General features: G+C 40.6%; 1 protein-coding gene across 1 annotated transcript in view; it reads right to left on the bottom strand.

Moving 5' to 3' along the window:
* Positions 1-15,668, bottom strand: part of KIAA1549 (KIAA1549 ortholog) — a 71,916-nt gene extending 56,248 nt beyond the window's left edge. The window contains exons 1-5 of the mRNA XM_010073448.1: positions 12,968-15,668; positions 11,476-11,564; positions 5,472-5,649; positions 3,802-3,929; positions 2,186-2,369 (exon numbers count right to left, since the gene is read on the bottom strand). Coding sequence (XP_010071750.1) covers positions 2,186-2,369; positions 3,802-3,929; positions 5,472-5,649; positions 11,476-11,564; positions 12,968-15,668 — 3,280 coding nt within the window. The remainder of the gene's footprint in view (positions 1-2,185; positions 2,370-3,801; positions 3,930-5,471; positions 5,650-11,475; positions 11,565-12,967) is intronic.
* Between the last annotated feature and the right edge of the window lie 1,011 nt (positions 15,669-16,679).

A 16,679-nucleotide genomic window follows, 5' to 3' on the forward strand; every position in this document is an offset into this window, starting at 1 on the left:
TCAGAAACATAAAAATAACTCACCCACAGGCTTGGACACGCCACTGTACTAACAGAAGCTAAATTTGCCAGGCCATAACAGCCAACATTTACATTACTTCACTGCAAATACTCAGAGTAGTCAGGAAAGGAGGAGAAATCCAAATGGGACTTTTTCCAAAGGCACTGCCTGACCTCTTCACTCATTCTACTTTGCATGGCTTTCTCATTAACGTGTGAGCTACCACAGAGCTCCTCTGGCACTGGCCAGGAATCAGCCCCATGGGCCAGGCACTATATGCATGCAGACAACACAAGGAGAGCTCCTGCTATAAGCACAAAAGAAATTACCTTCAAATTTATTAAGTACCATCAGGGAAGGAAAATAAGGAGAACAGTGTACATGCATGTTTAATAGGAATGCTTTTCCCCTATGATCAGCATGTCTTTCAGGATACATCAGCCCTAGCATTAATTCTCTTATCATTTAATTGCATTGTAGCTCCGCCACATAATCCAGAAGATGGATTCTCGCCAAAGGGCAACCTGCAAATTCACTACAAATATCACTCCAGAATACGTGGACAAAACTAAAAACTGTAGGACCCAATGTGTGTACATCAGAGGAAGAAAAAGCCACATGATGCTGAAAAAAATACCCAAGAGACCAAAGGAATAAACTCTAGGGCAAAGGTGCAATACAGACAATGCAGAGTAAAGAGAAACATCTTTCAATCAATCAAGGCAAGAGTAATATTTAATTTGAATTGAGTGAGAAATAAAGACCACAGCCTGCAATCTGACAAAATCTGTGGCATCACAAAGAATAAAAGAAATTATGGGCATCTATGGATAAGGATTCTCAAGGCTTTTGGTCCTGGTTCAATTAAATACAGCCACCACTGCACAGGTACAGTCTGTATATGACCAACTGAGACACGAAAAGTTTAAAAGAAATGAGACAACAACCCGCTACACTTTTTAATTTATTATGGGAGCAGAGGGTTCAAAATGCTGAAAAATGAAAACAAAAAGTTTCAAAAAATTAGGATGTTTACACTACTTCCAGTCACTGGGAAAGTATCCTGTGCAGTTATCTTAGACAGATTTAAAGGTACTATAGAGAACAATCTCTACTGACAAACACACTCATATAGCATCTTTGTTGACATACTACTGTACAGCTACGTAATGAACAGCAGCTTTCACTAGTCCTGATTTTCCACTAGACATTTAATTGTATAGAGAGAATCACTGTGTCACATGCTATGCACCTATACAGATCACAAGAATAACTCCGATAATCAAAAATCTGCATTGGAAAGCACAGTGGCATAGGAGAAACTGGGAATTAATGGACTGGGTCAGCAGTAACACCTGCCACCAGGAAAGTCAAGTACTATTATCTCATGATCTTGTTTACGTTCATGAGACACTTCTGTCATGAACAACACATTAATGTACAAGGAAAAGTGTTGAGTTTAGAAACTTGGCTTACTTATGAGACTGAGGTAACCTGAAAAATCTAGCTAAACATAAGCTGTCAAGGCCGAGTGTCAAGCAAACTCTGCTATGCATGCAGTTCCCATTAATCTAAGTTGAGGTTGGTCATGCTATGGAAAAAATGACTTGCAATGCAAGTTACATGTAAGAAGCAAGAGATATGCTTAAAAGAGAATACCTTAAAATATAATAGACTACTCAAAAAAAAACCACGGCTGCTGATTAACAGATAACCCAGACAGACTATATGGGCAAATATAAGCTTATGCTGACAATGTCCCTGACTTTGAAAAGTCAGAGCCACAGTTAAGCGCAACACAAAGCCCATGGTAGTAAATCCCGCTGAGAAGCAGCCAAGGCCCCTGGAGACAAATCCACAGGCATATACCTTGGATCACACTTCACAGCTGTATTGATTGGAGCTAACTTTTTTTTTAAATCTGGACTAAGATCAGGAAAAATGAAGCCAGGTTAAGCACAACTGGCCCACTGCAGAAGGAAAGGATGATGACAAAAGCAACAAGTTGCTGTAAAACTGATATGCAGTATATGAGCAGAGAAGGGCATGGATTTGCTCTGCAGAGCTCATGATACAAGTTACATACTCGAAGCTGCGTTATTTCTGCACAAAATTTAAAATTGTTGAGAGGAAAAAAAATACTTTAAAAAGTATTTTGAAGTCTTGGCAAACAGCAAATACTCACGTTCAGCAATTTGCTGCACAGGAAAGCCCAGGTAGAAGCTGAATTCCACCACAGACAAATTTCTTAGCTGCTCACTGACTTCGGACCCATTTAGAAAACCATATCTATCTCGGATGGCAAAAACAATGCTCACAGGGCCTTGCCGAAACGTTGTCCCAGGCCTACTCAGAGTTATATTCAGTATCTGAAAAGACAAGATTGAAGCACAGTCAGCAAAATCAAATCCATTCCCTCCTTGACAGTCTTTTTTTTCCCCACCCTAATATGAAGAGGGAGGAGGGCAATTCACTTGAAAACAGAGGAACATCTATTCCAGGTTGTTTCAGCTGAGTCTCAGAAGAGGCAAAATTACACAGGAATTCCTCTTCCAAGAGCTATACTTTGAGGTCAGTCATAATCCAGAATGATCTGAAAGCTACAGTCCAGAAAATTATGAAAAATACCTTGAGAGACAGTCAGCAAAATAACTCTACCAATAAAGAAGTCTTAGATGAATACTAAACTGCACAGAACAGACAGGAAGAGACCATGGTACAGAAACATTCTGAAAATGGATGTTCTCTTGGTAAAAACCTCCTGCACCATGCACGCCCAGATCCTACCCCTGGTTAGAAGCCTTATTTTGGCACCAACGTACACAGCAACTGTGTTCATGTAGACAGGTATACCTCTTTCAGACTGTAAGGAAGTATCTAAAATAAAAGCTTGCTAAGCTAATAGTCCAAGAAATCGTTTTGTGTCTTCTGTCTTCAGTCTCTCCAGTCACATTGTGCCATTCAGTTGTACAGTTCTGAGCATTTCACTACATGTACTATATAGTACTTTAGGTACTGTAAAGTTCATGTTGTTTTTCCTGCTATGATTTTATTTTAGGGTAAAACAGATGAGCATTTATGGTGCCAATTAAATAACATGATAAAATTTTTATTAATTTTGGCACTGCAACAAAGCTAGATTAAACTTAAGAATTCAGACAGAAGAGGGAGTTGGTCTCATTAAGTTGAATTATTGACTTTCCAGGGAGTTTTAACCTCTGCTATGTGACTCAGTACTCAGCACATATGCAATACATTTCATATATGAAGTTCCAGTAGCAGCTGCCATGGACACCATATACTGCTGTAAGTACTTCTAGACTTCAGAAGCAACTAGCGTGTTTGCTCACATACTGGCAAAGTACACATAACTCCTAGTACACGTAATTCCCTCATAGGATCCCTTGAGTGCCAATGAGACCTGAAAGTTGTCTTCCAGCAAAAACATTCTAACCACACCCTACCCTGTCATCGTAAAATCTGATGGGAATGACTTTGATAAGGGTTGGGGCAACCTTTACATGAAAAGCTACAAACCCTATTATATTTATTTTGGAAATAAATCATCATCCTGGATAATTTTTTTCAAAAAGCTTAAAACCAGAGGGGTATGTGGCGGCCATATTATTTTGTAGGGGCAAAAAAATCCTGACTTCATAATAAAGCCTAACAGTTCTACATGATCTAGATAGCAAGCAGTAGCCAGAGAACACATAACTCATTTTACTGGCTGGATGAAACACAGGACAACCAAAGGTGAGGAGAAAAAGGGACAGACACAAAACATGCTAGTCTTCTTACCTGCACAGTGAAGTTGTAGAATGGCTGGTGTTTGCTGACCTCCAAGAAGGCCATTGTCAGTCCTTTCTCAATGCGCTGGCTAAAGTTGCAGAACCCCACATCCACATTCCGAGGCACAAACTGAAGCACTGAAGGCAAAGGGTACACGTTATTCCTACAGACAAGTAGTTCCATGAGAGAGAAAAAACCAAGCAAGTGTATCTACAGGGCTATCACTTTTACATGGAATTCAAGACATATTCACTGGGTAAAAATACAGTAGAAATACATTTTGTGTTGGTGCAGTAAACTCATTAATATCTGTTGCAGCAGTAATTAGATTACTGAAAGATATTAGTGACAAAATACCCACTGTTTCCTCTTGCATACTGAAAGACCTTCACTACATACATGTGCCTAATTTTACACGACTTGAACACTGAATCAGCCACACTGTAATCCTTACTACCCAACAGATCAATGAAAAAAGCAACAAATGTCTTTTTCTTGTACTGTTTGGCTTGTCTAAAAGGCCACATATTGAGTCCATTAATAAACGCCAGTTATCAGTCTAACACTTTCAAAACACTTAATTAGCAAACAATCTCTTAAATCTAGATCCATACACCTTAAAGTCTGTCACAGGAGAGAAAGAAAGAGCACAGGAGAGAAAGAGTGAGCATAGAGGAATGTGAGTAGGCACACAGACCTTAACTACATGCACATCTGTGGATTTCCAGATACAGTCTATGATTAGGTTACAGACCCTAACAGCAATGTTATACATGGTTCAAGAACAGAAAATGTCTACTGTGTATCTACATAACCATGATAAGCAGCGGAAAAAGACATCACACCTGCACAATTAAAGAAGCAATGTCTTACCATACAGTTATTAACAGAGAAGAAACAACACATGAAACATGCCTGACAGAAGTACCATGTGTGACATTCATTAACTCTGCCTATATGCTAATCCCTGTCAGTACCTCATTGCACAGTCAACCAACCAGGCAGGTGGTTTTGTTATGCAAACAGTGCCTGAAGAAGCTTTTAAATTATACCATTGACTCTCAAAATCTACTACATGGGTAATATTTTACTTTAGATTAATCATGAACTTCACATAAACTGCTGCTATGGCTGCAGCAGCAGCTGTGGAAAGCTGAACAGTACCTGAGCAATCGCTCCTATTCACCAATTCTCCTACACTACATCGTTGTAGCATTCTACAAACTAATGTTTAAGGTAAGCATAATTTGAAACTTGACCTCACCAATTCTCCTACACTACATAGTTGTAGCATTCTACAAACTAACGTTTAAGGTAAGCATAATTTGAAACTTGACTCAAGTATTATAAAGTAGCTGCACTGTGATTTTATGAGTAAATGTTTCACTGATTTTTTTTTTTTCCCTTCTCACCTTCTGAAGCAAGAAAAAGAAGACACCTATTTTGCAACACGCCACAAAAAATCTTCTGAAAAAATAATTAAATTATGGCGTTAACTGTTTACAATTTATCATCTCTCAACCACAGATCTGGCAAGTATTTCACTAAAAACAAAGAATTAAGATTCACAGCAGTAGAACACAGGGCTTTAACTCAACCCTGTGTACTTAATCGTAAGTGAAGAAGCGTGACCCCATACAAAGCTACATGTCCTCGTCTTCGTGTCAGGAAGAACTCACCTGTCTGAACTTGGAATCTGTTATCTGGCACAGTGAAAGACGGATGCAGTGAGAGGATCACGGGGGCCTCACCACGAAGAAGACTGCTGTTCACAAGCACATTTATAACAGCTACGGCCGTGTAAACAAAAGGACCTGATGTCACCAAGAAAGCAAATTTGGGGGAAATTTTATAAACCTATTAAAAAAAAAAAGAAAATTTTTTTTTAAAAAAACTCCTTCAATGTGAAATTTGACAACACTTTATACCTACATAGTATCACACATTTCAAAGCCACATCATAAAGAGGTAGGAAAATGCAATCTTTATTTTTCAGAGAGCGAGCAAAAGCACAAACACTCTGATAATGCTGTGCCTTGCAGCCTCTGCTCCAGTGCATCAGAGAGACGACTCCCCTGTGTTAGGTCCACCTACTAGTATCTCCTCAGTACAACACACCAATTTCAACACTTTGAGATTTATTACATCCCAGCACAGTAGCACTCCCTCTTGCCTGCATTACCCTGGAGTACATAAGAGTTTCCATAGAAAATTGCTTTTACTTACTGAACCACTTGCATATCTTCTGCATCTCAGACATATACTGCACAACAAATACATCCTATACCATTTACGTGTTATGCAAGAAGCAAAACACACATAGCCTATTTTATGGATATAATTTTCACCCTCAAGAATACTTTCCTCCAGAAAACACTTCTATCTACTTATTTCAGCACAATTACCACAATTACAATACTTCTTTTCCAGTTCTCCTCCTGACTTTGAGCCTTCTTAAAAACCCCGAGGAGCCTGAGTTATCATGCAAAAGAAATGAGACTAAGTTAAATATAAACCTAAGTGAATGTTTCCATGTAGACACTCTTATCCACCATTTCTTTGTCACCTAAGTAAAAACAAGCTGAAAGGTTTTATTTATTTAAACATATTGCAGTATCTTCTTTCCTTCAGCGAAACTCTCCCAATATCAAGGACACCTGCTTCCCCAGCATTATTTTCTTCCTCCTTGGTTTACTCTCCCAGTTTGCTTTATTTGCCTACGACAGTCACATTAAAATATTCTGAGATGTCCAACATGATGACCTTACAAATAAACAATCTAAACCAGAGACCCAAAGGTTCTGATAATAGTGCACCTCTTACATGAAGAGATGCTAACCACTTGCAGGCTTTTTGCTGATGAAGGGTATGTTAGATATCCTCAGCTTCAGGATCAGCCTTACAGAAAAGCACAGTGCTACTTAAATTGTGACCCACATGTTTCTTACTTGTATTTCTGCAACAGCATAAAGTGATGGAAATTGCTGTTTAGATGAGACAGCAAGAAGCTCTTTCCTGTCCTCTAAAAACCATGCATTTCAAAGAGATCATCTTCACCAGAAGAAACTACCTCAGTAGAAGAAGGAAATTAAAAAAAAATTCCTATGCTGCTCATTGCTCCCTTCTTCCTTCTTGGTCCACAAAATTTGCAGCATCCAGCTTTTATTTTAAATGGATTTAGACCCAGAGAACTCAGATTTGTTTGATATGAATAATATGCATAGCTCTTTCCAGTTCCTCTTATCTGAAATTTTATCCTCTTATCTCAGGATGAAATGATCTCTGCAGCTTCAGTTTGTCAAATGGAAACAGGAGTTATAACAGGTAAGACATGCCAAAAGAAAGTTGCCCATTACTTGCAAAGGAGACTACTTAAAAGGCAAGAAAAAGAGGAATTAGAATTATAAATCTCAGTGACAATTTTCAGGTGATTTCTAAAGCAATATAGGCCAAGGAAGAGAGGACTAGTGTAGCTGGCCTATACTTATGCACTAGAGTTTGGTATTTCAGAGAAGAAAGCAAGCCCCTGACAACTAACTCAGCTGTCTCCATCTCCAACTTGTTGCAATGCACCACAGATGCACCGAAAGCAGCCTACCCCGAACACTGTCTGGAATTTTGCTTCAACTTTTTTGTCTTAACATCTAACACTGTTTCCATTTTGTGCTTCACTGCAGGAGAAGAGTGACAGCAGCTCCAGAATAATGAAAATAAAAAACCCCACAACTGTTAAGAGTAATTTTGAGATAGGTAGATTAGAACCACTACAGGTCAAAACAATAGTTACTGCTGCCTGAGATATTGCAGGGGTGTCTAGAGTTAGCTCTCTATAACCTAATTCAAATGACAGGAATAATACAGCCACACCAGCGTCATGCTGTCTACAAGCGATTTCACAGAGAAGTATGCAAAGTTCCCTAGGACAGATGAGCACAGCTCATGACTCTTGGTTGATGAATTAGAATAGCTCCTCTTGGCACAGCTCTAATAGTTCACAAACCCAGCTGTCCAACCCTCTCTTAGAGGTTTCACGTCTGCTGCCGGGACAGTTAGATGCTAACAAATTAGCTAGCTGAACCACCCCATTTTAGAATGCCACCTATTAAAGTAAACAAGCACAAATTTCTTATATTAAATGAGTGCAAATTTCTTATCTTAACACTTTGAGCCATAAAGCTGGAGAAGCATGCAAAACTCCATGTGCACTTGGGAGCCATTCCCACAGCGAAAGCAGAAACCTTCAGTAGGAGCAGAAAACCCTTACACTGCCTCAAGCTAAGCTTCTCTAAAGTGCAACAGCTAATCCAAATCTGCTGTTTCCCGGACACAACCTATGCCATTCAAAGCTACCCTGACAAGAGAGAGCGCGTCTAGTACAAAAAGTTTTCAAGCCTCGATTTGCTAGGGGCTAGAAGAATACTAGGGGAAAACACCATTGTATGCTTACTCTGTCCCTTATGATGTTCCCTAAGCATTTGCTATTGATAACCGTCCACTAAAACATGTGATTAGATGCACCTTTTCTACAATCCATGCCTACACTCCACTGTGCACACATCTGGCAGAAGCATAAGCGAGCGATATCCTCACCACCACCTCACTAAGCATCCTGTAAAGAGACTGCAGAGAGCATTTAACTTCCTGAAGATGGGCTACAAAGCCTCACAGGTCTTAAGAACGAAACAAAGCTTCTGCTTCTACATACATTAGGATCCTAAGGCAACAATTCTCTCACCATTTTATACACCTAAATGGTACCAGCCAGAATTTCAGCAGCAATGAGTAGTGATGACCCCAGTGCAAGACCACAAGGTGGCATCTTTGAAAGAAGTATTTAACTACCTCACAATGAACTGATCACCTTAGCTTGAAGGCAGAGGTTTACTAATTTTGGACTACAGAAACCAATAGGCTAAGGACAGGCCCCAAATAGCACATTAAATACATCAACAAAGTGGCTGAGGTATACATTATACTGCATAATAAAATTTCCAAGCACAAATGAGGCCGGCAAGAAGCTTTTTCCTGTTGGCACTAATGTAATGGCACCAGGGGTCCTGGCAGCAAGTCACTGCCAACACTATTTTATTTCACATCCCAGTGCAAAAAAGTTACGTCAAGGGAACATTGTCCAACAGATCTTACCCAAGTATCATAAGGTTTACATTAGAAAAAGTTGACAAAAATTGCTCTTATTCAAACAATAGGGTCTCACCCTTTTACAGATGCAATACCTTGAGATCAACTGGAAAGAACTTCAAAATTTTAGGTTATTCTCACTTCACTGTAAGGACTTTTGCTAGGAAAAAACTGACACAAGTTGTTTTCATTAGGCAGGATTCAAGCCTGCCTCCTTTTTTTTTTGTTCCACTTCAACGACTCTGAATGTTTGAAATAATAAAGAAGCAGAGACCAAAGTTTCAACCGAAAAACTTGGAAAAAAAAAAGTTTTAATTCTCCTTTCAATGTTAAACTTGGTTTGCACATAAAGTGAGCAGCAGTTATATCCATCATTGCATGGATTTTATTTTTAAAGCATACATTACTACCAAGTTAAATTTAACAAGACTGTCTCCTGATTTACTGTGCATTACATCACAGCAAGGGAACAACATCTGTGAGTTGTAATAGGAGACACTGTAAAAAAGCAGCTTAGAGAAGTGCACTGCTTTACCATAACTTGCAAATGTACACACGGTTCCTGAGTACTCTCAACTAACAAAAGTCAGGTCTGTTTGATTAATTAAGTTCAGTAATATAGACAAATTCTGTTTAAAATTTTGCATCACATCACCATTAAACATGCCAATATTACAGACAGCTCTTTATTTAAAGTAAGTTTTGCTACTACCGCACCATTAGAGGTGAAGACATTTGCTAGTGATTATTTTTAGTGCAAAACCCATGCCCAAGGCATCACTAAAAGAACACATATGATAGCAGCATTCTAGCATAAAATAAGCATAACTGATTCCACGGAGATGTTTTCTCCTTTCAATAAAAAAGAATTTGCAAAGAATGAAGCTGGACTAACTGCATTATTTATAAAACCAGTTGCTTCGAGCAGCCTTAAGGCCACAATATCCTATTGAGAGCTTTACAAGGCAAAAGTGGGCATGAAAGGAAGGAATTTAAAGGGTAAAAATATAAAGAAGCAAGATATCAAATGTTCGCTCCTATCAACCTTCAAATATTTAGCAACAGATTTTGTCTTACTGTTGTTACTATTAAGAGGGTAAGCGCTTCCATATTATTGAGGTGTATATGGTCATCAAAAACTAGTGTCATGAACTTTTGACTTCTACTTGACTAGGCCAGTTTGCACAACCTGAAGCTATAATTCACAAACCAGAAGAAAAATCTCTTATTTCAAAAAAACTAAAAAGCTTATGGGCAGGTATTGCTGAAAGAACCTAAAGTAAACATAATTTATAGTGGCAGCTCACTGTGGATGAAGTTTGGCAGAAATTTGTAATGCTCCTATCTTAACTGGGTAGTAGAGAGCTACATTCTCAAACATCAGACAGGAGTTGTTTAATTACTGAGTGCAGTGATGATGGCAGGAGCTGTCAAAACACCATTTCCCCACACAGATTGTCAAGAAGCTAGAGGCACCAAGGGATTCTGGGCACGGAGAAACTCATGTTATGTTCAAATTTCAAACTGCTACTTGAGTAACTTCTTAATGGAAATGAGATCATAGACTCAAAAATGTAAGATAATGTGGTGCTGGGCTATCACAACTGGATGAACGCAGACACGAAAAATTGCAAGTGCAGCTGAACCTGCACCTACACCAGTAATTCCATCAAAACATTTCACTTTGCCCCAGCATTTAAGTATCTGATCATACAACAAAGGTACCCCCAAGCTACCTCTACAGTCTTTTCGTCTCAAACAGAGGGTTTGAGACAGAGGAGGGGAATAGAACTTTTAAAACTCATCTCAACCAGCCACTTACTTTGAGGTTAGGAAACAACACTGAAATACTGTTCAAAGATGACTCCTTGAACATCAAAGCAGAAGAAGCTTTAAAAAAAACCTACGAGCACAGCAATTCCTAGTCTTGTGAGTGGGGGAAGGACACAAGTCACACCTAGTTGAGGGCTAAAAAATAACATCTTGACATTGCACACTTGATTTGGTTTTTCCCCCTGCCTTTTTTATCTGCAAATCCTGCATTTGGGATTCCACCACTTCCCCTGCACGTGTTGATGGCCGCACTTATAGAATAGCACAAGGCTGTGGAGAAGGTTTTGTTTTGTCTAAGGTGCTAAGTATATAATCAGCTAGCAGAAGAAACAAAACTTTTTAACAGGTATTTCAAAGCATATAAGCTCTTCAGTTTAGTTTCAATTGACCAGCCAAAGAAGGTGAGCAGACGAGGCTGGGCAACGCTTGCTCACCTCTGGCAAAACCAAGAAAGATGTGTCCTAGAAAACAATGACATTCTGAAAGTAAAAAAAGTGATGTCATATTCCTATTAAAAAAAAAAAAACTCCCCAAAAAACCCCAAAACAAAAACACCCCCCCAGAAAACCACAGGATTAACATTTAAGTTAGAATAAACCTCCCTCTGATATCACATGGGCTGTTTTTAAATCGCCATTTTAGACTGTGAATTAAAACCACCACTGTATTATACTGATCAAATAGTACTCGTACACACGTCATACCACTTACCTCTAGCTCTACTGATCGCCTGAACTGAATTCTGAGCACTTCTCTGATGGATTCACTGACATTTTGTAGAACAGCTCTTCGGGCCAGCACTGGAAATTAATGTCAGTCAGTAAATACATTTTAGCTTCATCTCCTGGGCTTTGGTGCAAAGCTGCATTTTCAGTTGTGCAATGCATGAAAAAGCAAGCAATGAGATCAACTGCATCAAAAGGATAAGATGATGGACAAGGAAACAGGTAAAGGTGTGACTGTATCCTAGAAAGTGACTACATATAGTTTAAGGATTTTATCTCTCATTTGTTTTTTCCATATCTAATCTTCTAAAGAGCCACTGAGGCATTCAAATTGGATCTGAAAGTTGCAGCACATTCAGTCTGGCCTGTGCACAATGAGCCTGCTGTCATAACACAGTTAAAGTTTTGTAGGCAACGCATGGAATGCAGATGAGGTCAGAAAAAAGCCATGGAAAAAATGCATCTGCTTTCCTCTTAAAATGAAAAGTAAACAAACATGACATTGATTACTGAAAGGGATAGCCACCAAGTAAGAAACTACTTTAAAAACACCACATCCCTATGGATGTCATGTCTGTTACAGTCACACTTGAGATTGTGACTATGGTCAAGGAAACAGCTGACAAGTGTTGTGTTGTCATTCTGCATTTACTTTCCATCAGTAACTTGTCTACAAAACTACTCAAATTACCGGTTTAAAAAAACAAAATTATTCCTCATCTCCAGCACAGCCAGCTCACCTTCATATCTGGAGGATGAGATTATGTGTTGCTTACCACAGAACATGCAGCACTTTTGCCGCTGCCCTAGATTAGTTCACTGGTATTGTTTTGTTAACAAGCTAGGAAGAGGCAGGGAAACACCAAAAAAAGCAAACACAGATGCTGAGACAATTAATTTTGAAACACACTAAGGTCACTTTTTCTGGTTACAATCACACCAAATCCAATTAAAGTATGGAAGGAGGGAAAATACAAACATAAGATCATAAAGTAAAATTATAAAAAAAGAAACAAAACTCAAACATTTTTTTAAACCAACTTTCATTGGTTCTCTTTCATATTACAACATTACCTGACATGCAGGTTTTTTTACAAACAGCAGCAACAACTGAAAGGAGAAACTTACTCAGTCAGAACATTTAATAGTTTGGCAGAACCGTGACAGTAAGATTCATTTACAACCCATCAAATGATAGAGCAGCCTCTAATTCAGTACACTTCTATATAGGCCATCAGCAATTTTAGAAGAAAATTTCATTCTCTGTGCAGCATAATGTACATGTAACTCACTAATCACAACAGCCTTTGTTCAAGTGAATTATATTATTTTCAAGAGTAAATGATAAATCAATACTTTTATAGATGTTTGTCTAAATTTACACCATATTTCTTTGAAAGGTTCACTTAGCTAGTTCAACAACTGCAATTTAGCTAGGGCTTCTGAAAAACAAAATAAGAATGTTAGAAATATCTTACCCGCAGTGACTAAGTAAGCATCAGGAACCGTAATGTCGCAGACGTAGGGTTGCCTAGTAGTGGTCACGGCAGAGGTTATGATGACAGGTTCAGACGGAGTAGTGGTCGCCAGAGGGGTAGAGAAGAATGTCCCCAGGCTGCCTGCAGCAGTTGTGCCGCGGCTGCCCATTGCACTGGCAGCAGTGGTCGTGGGGACAGTGGTGGGAGCAGCCGATGCATCAGTACCAGCAGTTACACTGCTTCCTGCTGGCACTTCATATCCATCGGGAGGGCTAGAAGTTGGAGGAAATTGCGTGGGAGCAAAGGACGTGATCACAGACGGAGATGCTGTAGGAGAGGGCATCACACTGCTGGTGTCAGCACGTGACGTCAGGTTGTCAGGGTCTGCGGGAGGAAGGGCTGTGTGGGCACTGCCCTCGCTGCGAGATGTTAAAATCAGCGTGGGGTTAACTGTAGCACCAATATCCTCATCAGAAGCCAGAGCAGTTGAGAGCAGAGATGAAGATACATTTAAGACAGGAGTTGCCGGAAAGGTAGTAAACAAAGAGATCAGATTTCTTTCATTGAGCAAGACGCTACTGGTAACAGACTGGGTGTCGGACACAGGCAGCACCAGGGTAGGAACCACAGAGTGAGAGGCGGAGAGTGAAGGCTCCAAATGAGAGGTAGCTCCTGTAACAGCTGAGGTAAACAACACTTCAGAGCCTGCTGCCAATACTGAGGGTACTTCCAGAAACACAGACGACTCGGAGTGAAAATCTGATGATGGCGTTATTTCAGGAACATGTGCACCTGGAACAGAGGATGCATTTGAATAAAAGTATGGTGTTTGGCCGAGAGGGAACTGAGAAACCTCAGCATCAGTGGCAGAGCTGACAGTGGCAGCTAACTCCCAGCTGGAAGCATCCTCAGAAAGTACTGATGTGTCAGTGAACAAGGTCTGAGGTAAGAGTGTTGATAAATCACTTTGCACGACCGAGTAAGAATTTAGCATCGCTGGTGATAAAGACGAGTAGCTAGGCTCAGTAAGAAATGGTGTTGATAAAGGACTGGATGGAAAATCTGAAATACTGAAAGATGGTTCTTCCCTTGTAGATGTCTTGTCAAGCAAAAACACAGATTCTGATGGCATTAATTCTGGCGACTCCAGCAAAGTCGTATGACTGACCACAAATGATGCTACCGGCTCACTCAGGATAAAGGTAGAGTCAAACATAACGGTGGTAGCATAAGGAAGTTCTACCCAAGTGCTTGGTGTCAATGAAACTGTTTCCAGAACAGGAAGGGAAAACTGGGCAACAGAGATGTTCAGTGATGTTCCTCCAGGGAGCTGATCGTAAGAAGGAGAAATTGTTACAGGTGTTCTGTTGTTAAGGTCAGTGTCCACAGTGCTTAATAAAAACACACGTGAATCGGGCATTTCTGCGAATCTTGAGGAAAATAAAACAACTGGTCTTGATGGAAAAGAAGTATCAAAAATCTCAGGGGTAGGCTCCTCTAATTCATAACTGTCAGTAATTATAGTTGTAAAGGGAGTTATGCCTTGTACTTCAGAGGCTTTGATGGACAAAGTTTCAACATAATCACCTGAGCCCACGTCATGTTCTGGGGAAAAGCCTGCTTCTGGCAGAAGTGAAACTGAGTCACAATACAGACAGGAACTGTATGATCTCACCAAAGGCACTGGACTCATGAGCTCACTAACAAGCTCTGATCGACTTGGTATTTCTGAACCAGCAGGCAAATCTGGTGTTGTACTGGAAAATTCATGTGTAAACAGGCTGGCATTAAGAACCATATTAGAGTCCGTGGAAATGGCAGCCGAGTGAAGCAGAAAAGACGCAAGTGGAAGACTAACAGGAAACACAGCAGGCTCAGCACTGGCTGCTGAAGCCAGCGTGGCCCAGGGAATGCTTGGAGTGGGGTAGGTCCTTAGACTGAGAGTTTCTGCAGCCCTGCTACTCTCAAATGCGTAAATGTCACCATACGGGTCTGCGGTCTGTGCTGTGGCATCTGGGGTCACATGGCTATTTTTATCCAGCAACGTAAGATGAAGAGGTGACCCTTCTGAAGCAGCCCCAAAAGACAGAGCTGTTAAACTTGCATTTATGTTTTCCCGTGCTGCAACTCCTGCCTCTGAAGGAATGGAAGTGAAATAAATAGCTGTATTTGGAGAGTACAACGGCAAGTCCCTGCTTGCAGTTAGTATTTCACTGTCTGGTACAAAAGGCTTCAACTCTGTAAGAGCGTTACTGTGTTCAGGAACAGCGCTCAATGGAGTCTTTTGCTGTGCTGTTTTTGAGATATCATATGGTGAAAAAAGGGCAGATAACGAAGGTGTTAGCAACACAGTTTCTAATGTTTCTCTTGGTGGCTCTACTGTACTAACTGAGTGATGATCTGTTAAAACTGCAAAAGACTTCAGTGGAGGAGTCCACTGTGCCTTTGGAAATGAGCTAATAAATTCATCGTCACTTAAGAATGCCTCATTGCTTGTTACAGAGACATCTACTAATGGCGTATTTTTCACATCTGAAGTCCTGACCGTTTCTTCTTGGTTAAATAAAGTCACATCAAAGGGAATGGTAACTGATGATAAAACCGTTTGAAGGAAATTACTTTTGTGGGACTCCAAAGTATTTTTTGCTAAGGCCATTTGTGTCCTGCTGCCTGATATGCTTTGGTGCACCTTTGAGGCCATTGAGAAATAGGAAAAACTTTGCTGCTCCAAGGATCTCTCATCTAAATAAAGGGGGAGAGAGAAAAACAAAAAACAAAACCCACTAGATTAGCACAAGCAGTAGGATTGCAATGAGCAAGCCTCACACACAGTATTTCTGGAGACACCTAGCGAGAATTCAAGGGCTGAGACAAAACCTCTCAGTACATTAAAACCTCCATGAGCAAGGCAGCACAAATACTAAGATTCCCTGTGAAACTCCATTCCCTGGAAATGAGCAGGACAACATGAGCTCCTCTCACTCTGCACCTACTCATCTCTCTAAAGCATCACCCCTCCAGCGAGCCCCACAGAAGGACAGAAAGTGGCTCCCTCTTAAGCAAGGCTACAGTGCATGGCAGACAATGGTCTCACAAAGTAAACAAACCAAAAAGGGTAACAAAGAACAACGCAGGGAAAAATTTTGTGTAACTTTAAGTTTTCTGCTTTCCTTCAGTATCACTTCATTTTCTCTGGATTCATTATTTCTTAATATAAGGCTCACTAGCACATCCTTTCTGTTTCAAGGACCAGATCCTCCCTCTCATATGAGAAACGACTGACACTCAGGAGGGAGGAAGAGGAGTTCCCTTTATGCAAGGCAAATGTGAACCTGTTGTGGTTTTGTGTGGTGGGCTTGTCTGGTAGCAGGAGAGGGGCTACAGTGGTGGCTCCTGTAAGTAACTACTAATGTTCCCTCCGCTCCAAGTCTCTTTGGTAGCAGGCAGGAGCACTACTGAGATAAACCCTGTTGAGAAACTGCTGGAAGTTTCCCCAGCTCCAGGCTGGACCTGCGCCTAGCCAAGCCCATCAGTGCCTCTGTGAATGACATATTTAAAAGAGGGCATAGCGCAGGGAGCAGGGGCGCAGCCCTGGGCAGGGCCTGGCCCGGCCAGTCCATCTGTCCAGCTTCTGCCTGCTCAGCCCCCGCCATGGCCCAGCTGACCCAACGCAGCCCCCGCCCGGGAGATGGGAGTTCCTCAGAATCTGCAG

The sequence above is a fragment of the Pterocles gutturalis genome, unplaced genomic scaffold (genome assembly GCF_000699245.1).
Source record: "Pterocles gutturalis isolate BGI_N339 unplaced genomic scaffold, ASM69924v1 scaffold18242, whole genome shotgun sequence".
Lineage (NCBI taxonomy): Eukaryota > Metazoa > Chordata > Aves > Pterocliformes > Pteroclidae > Pterocles > Pterocles gutturalis.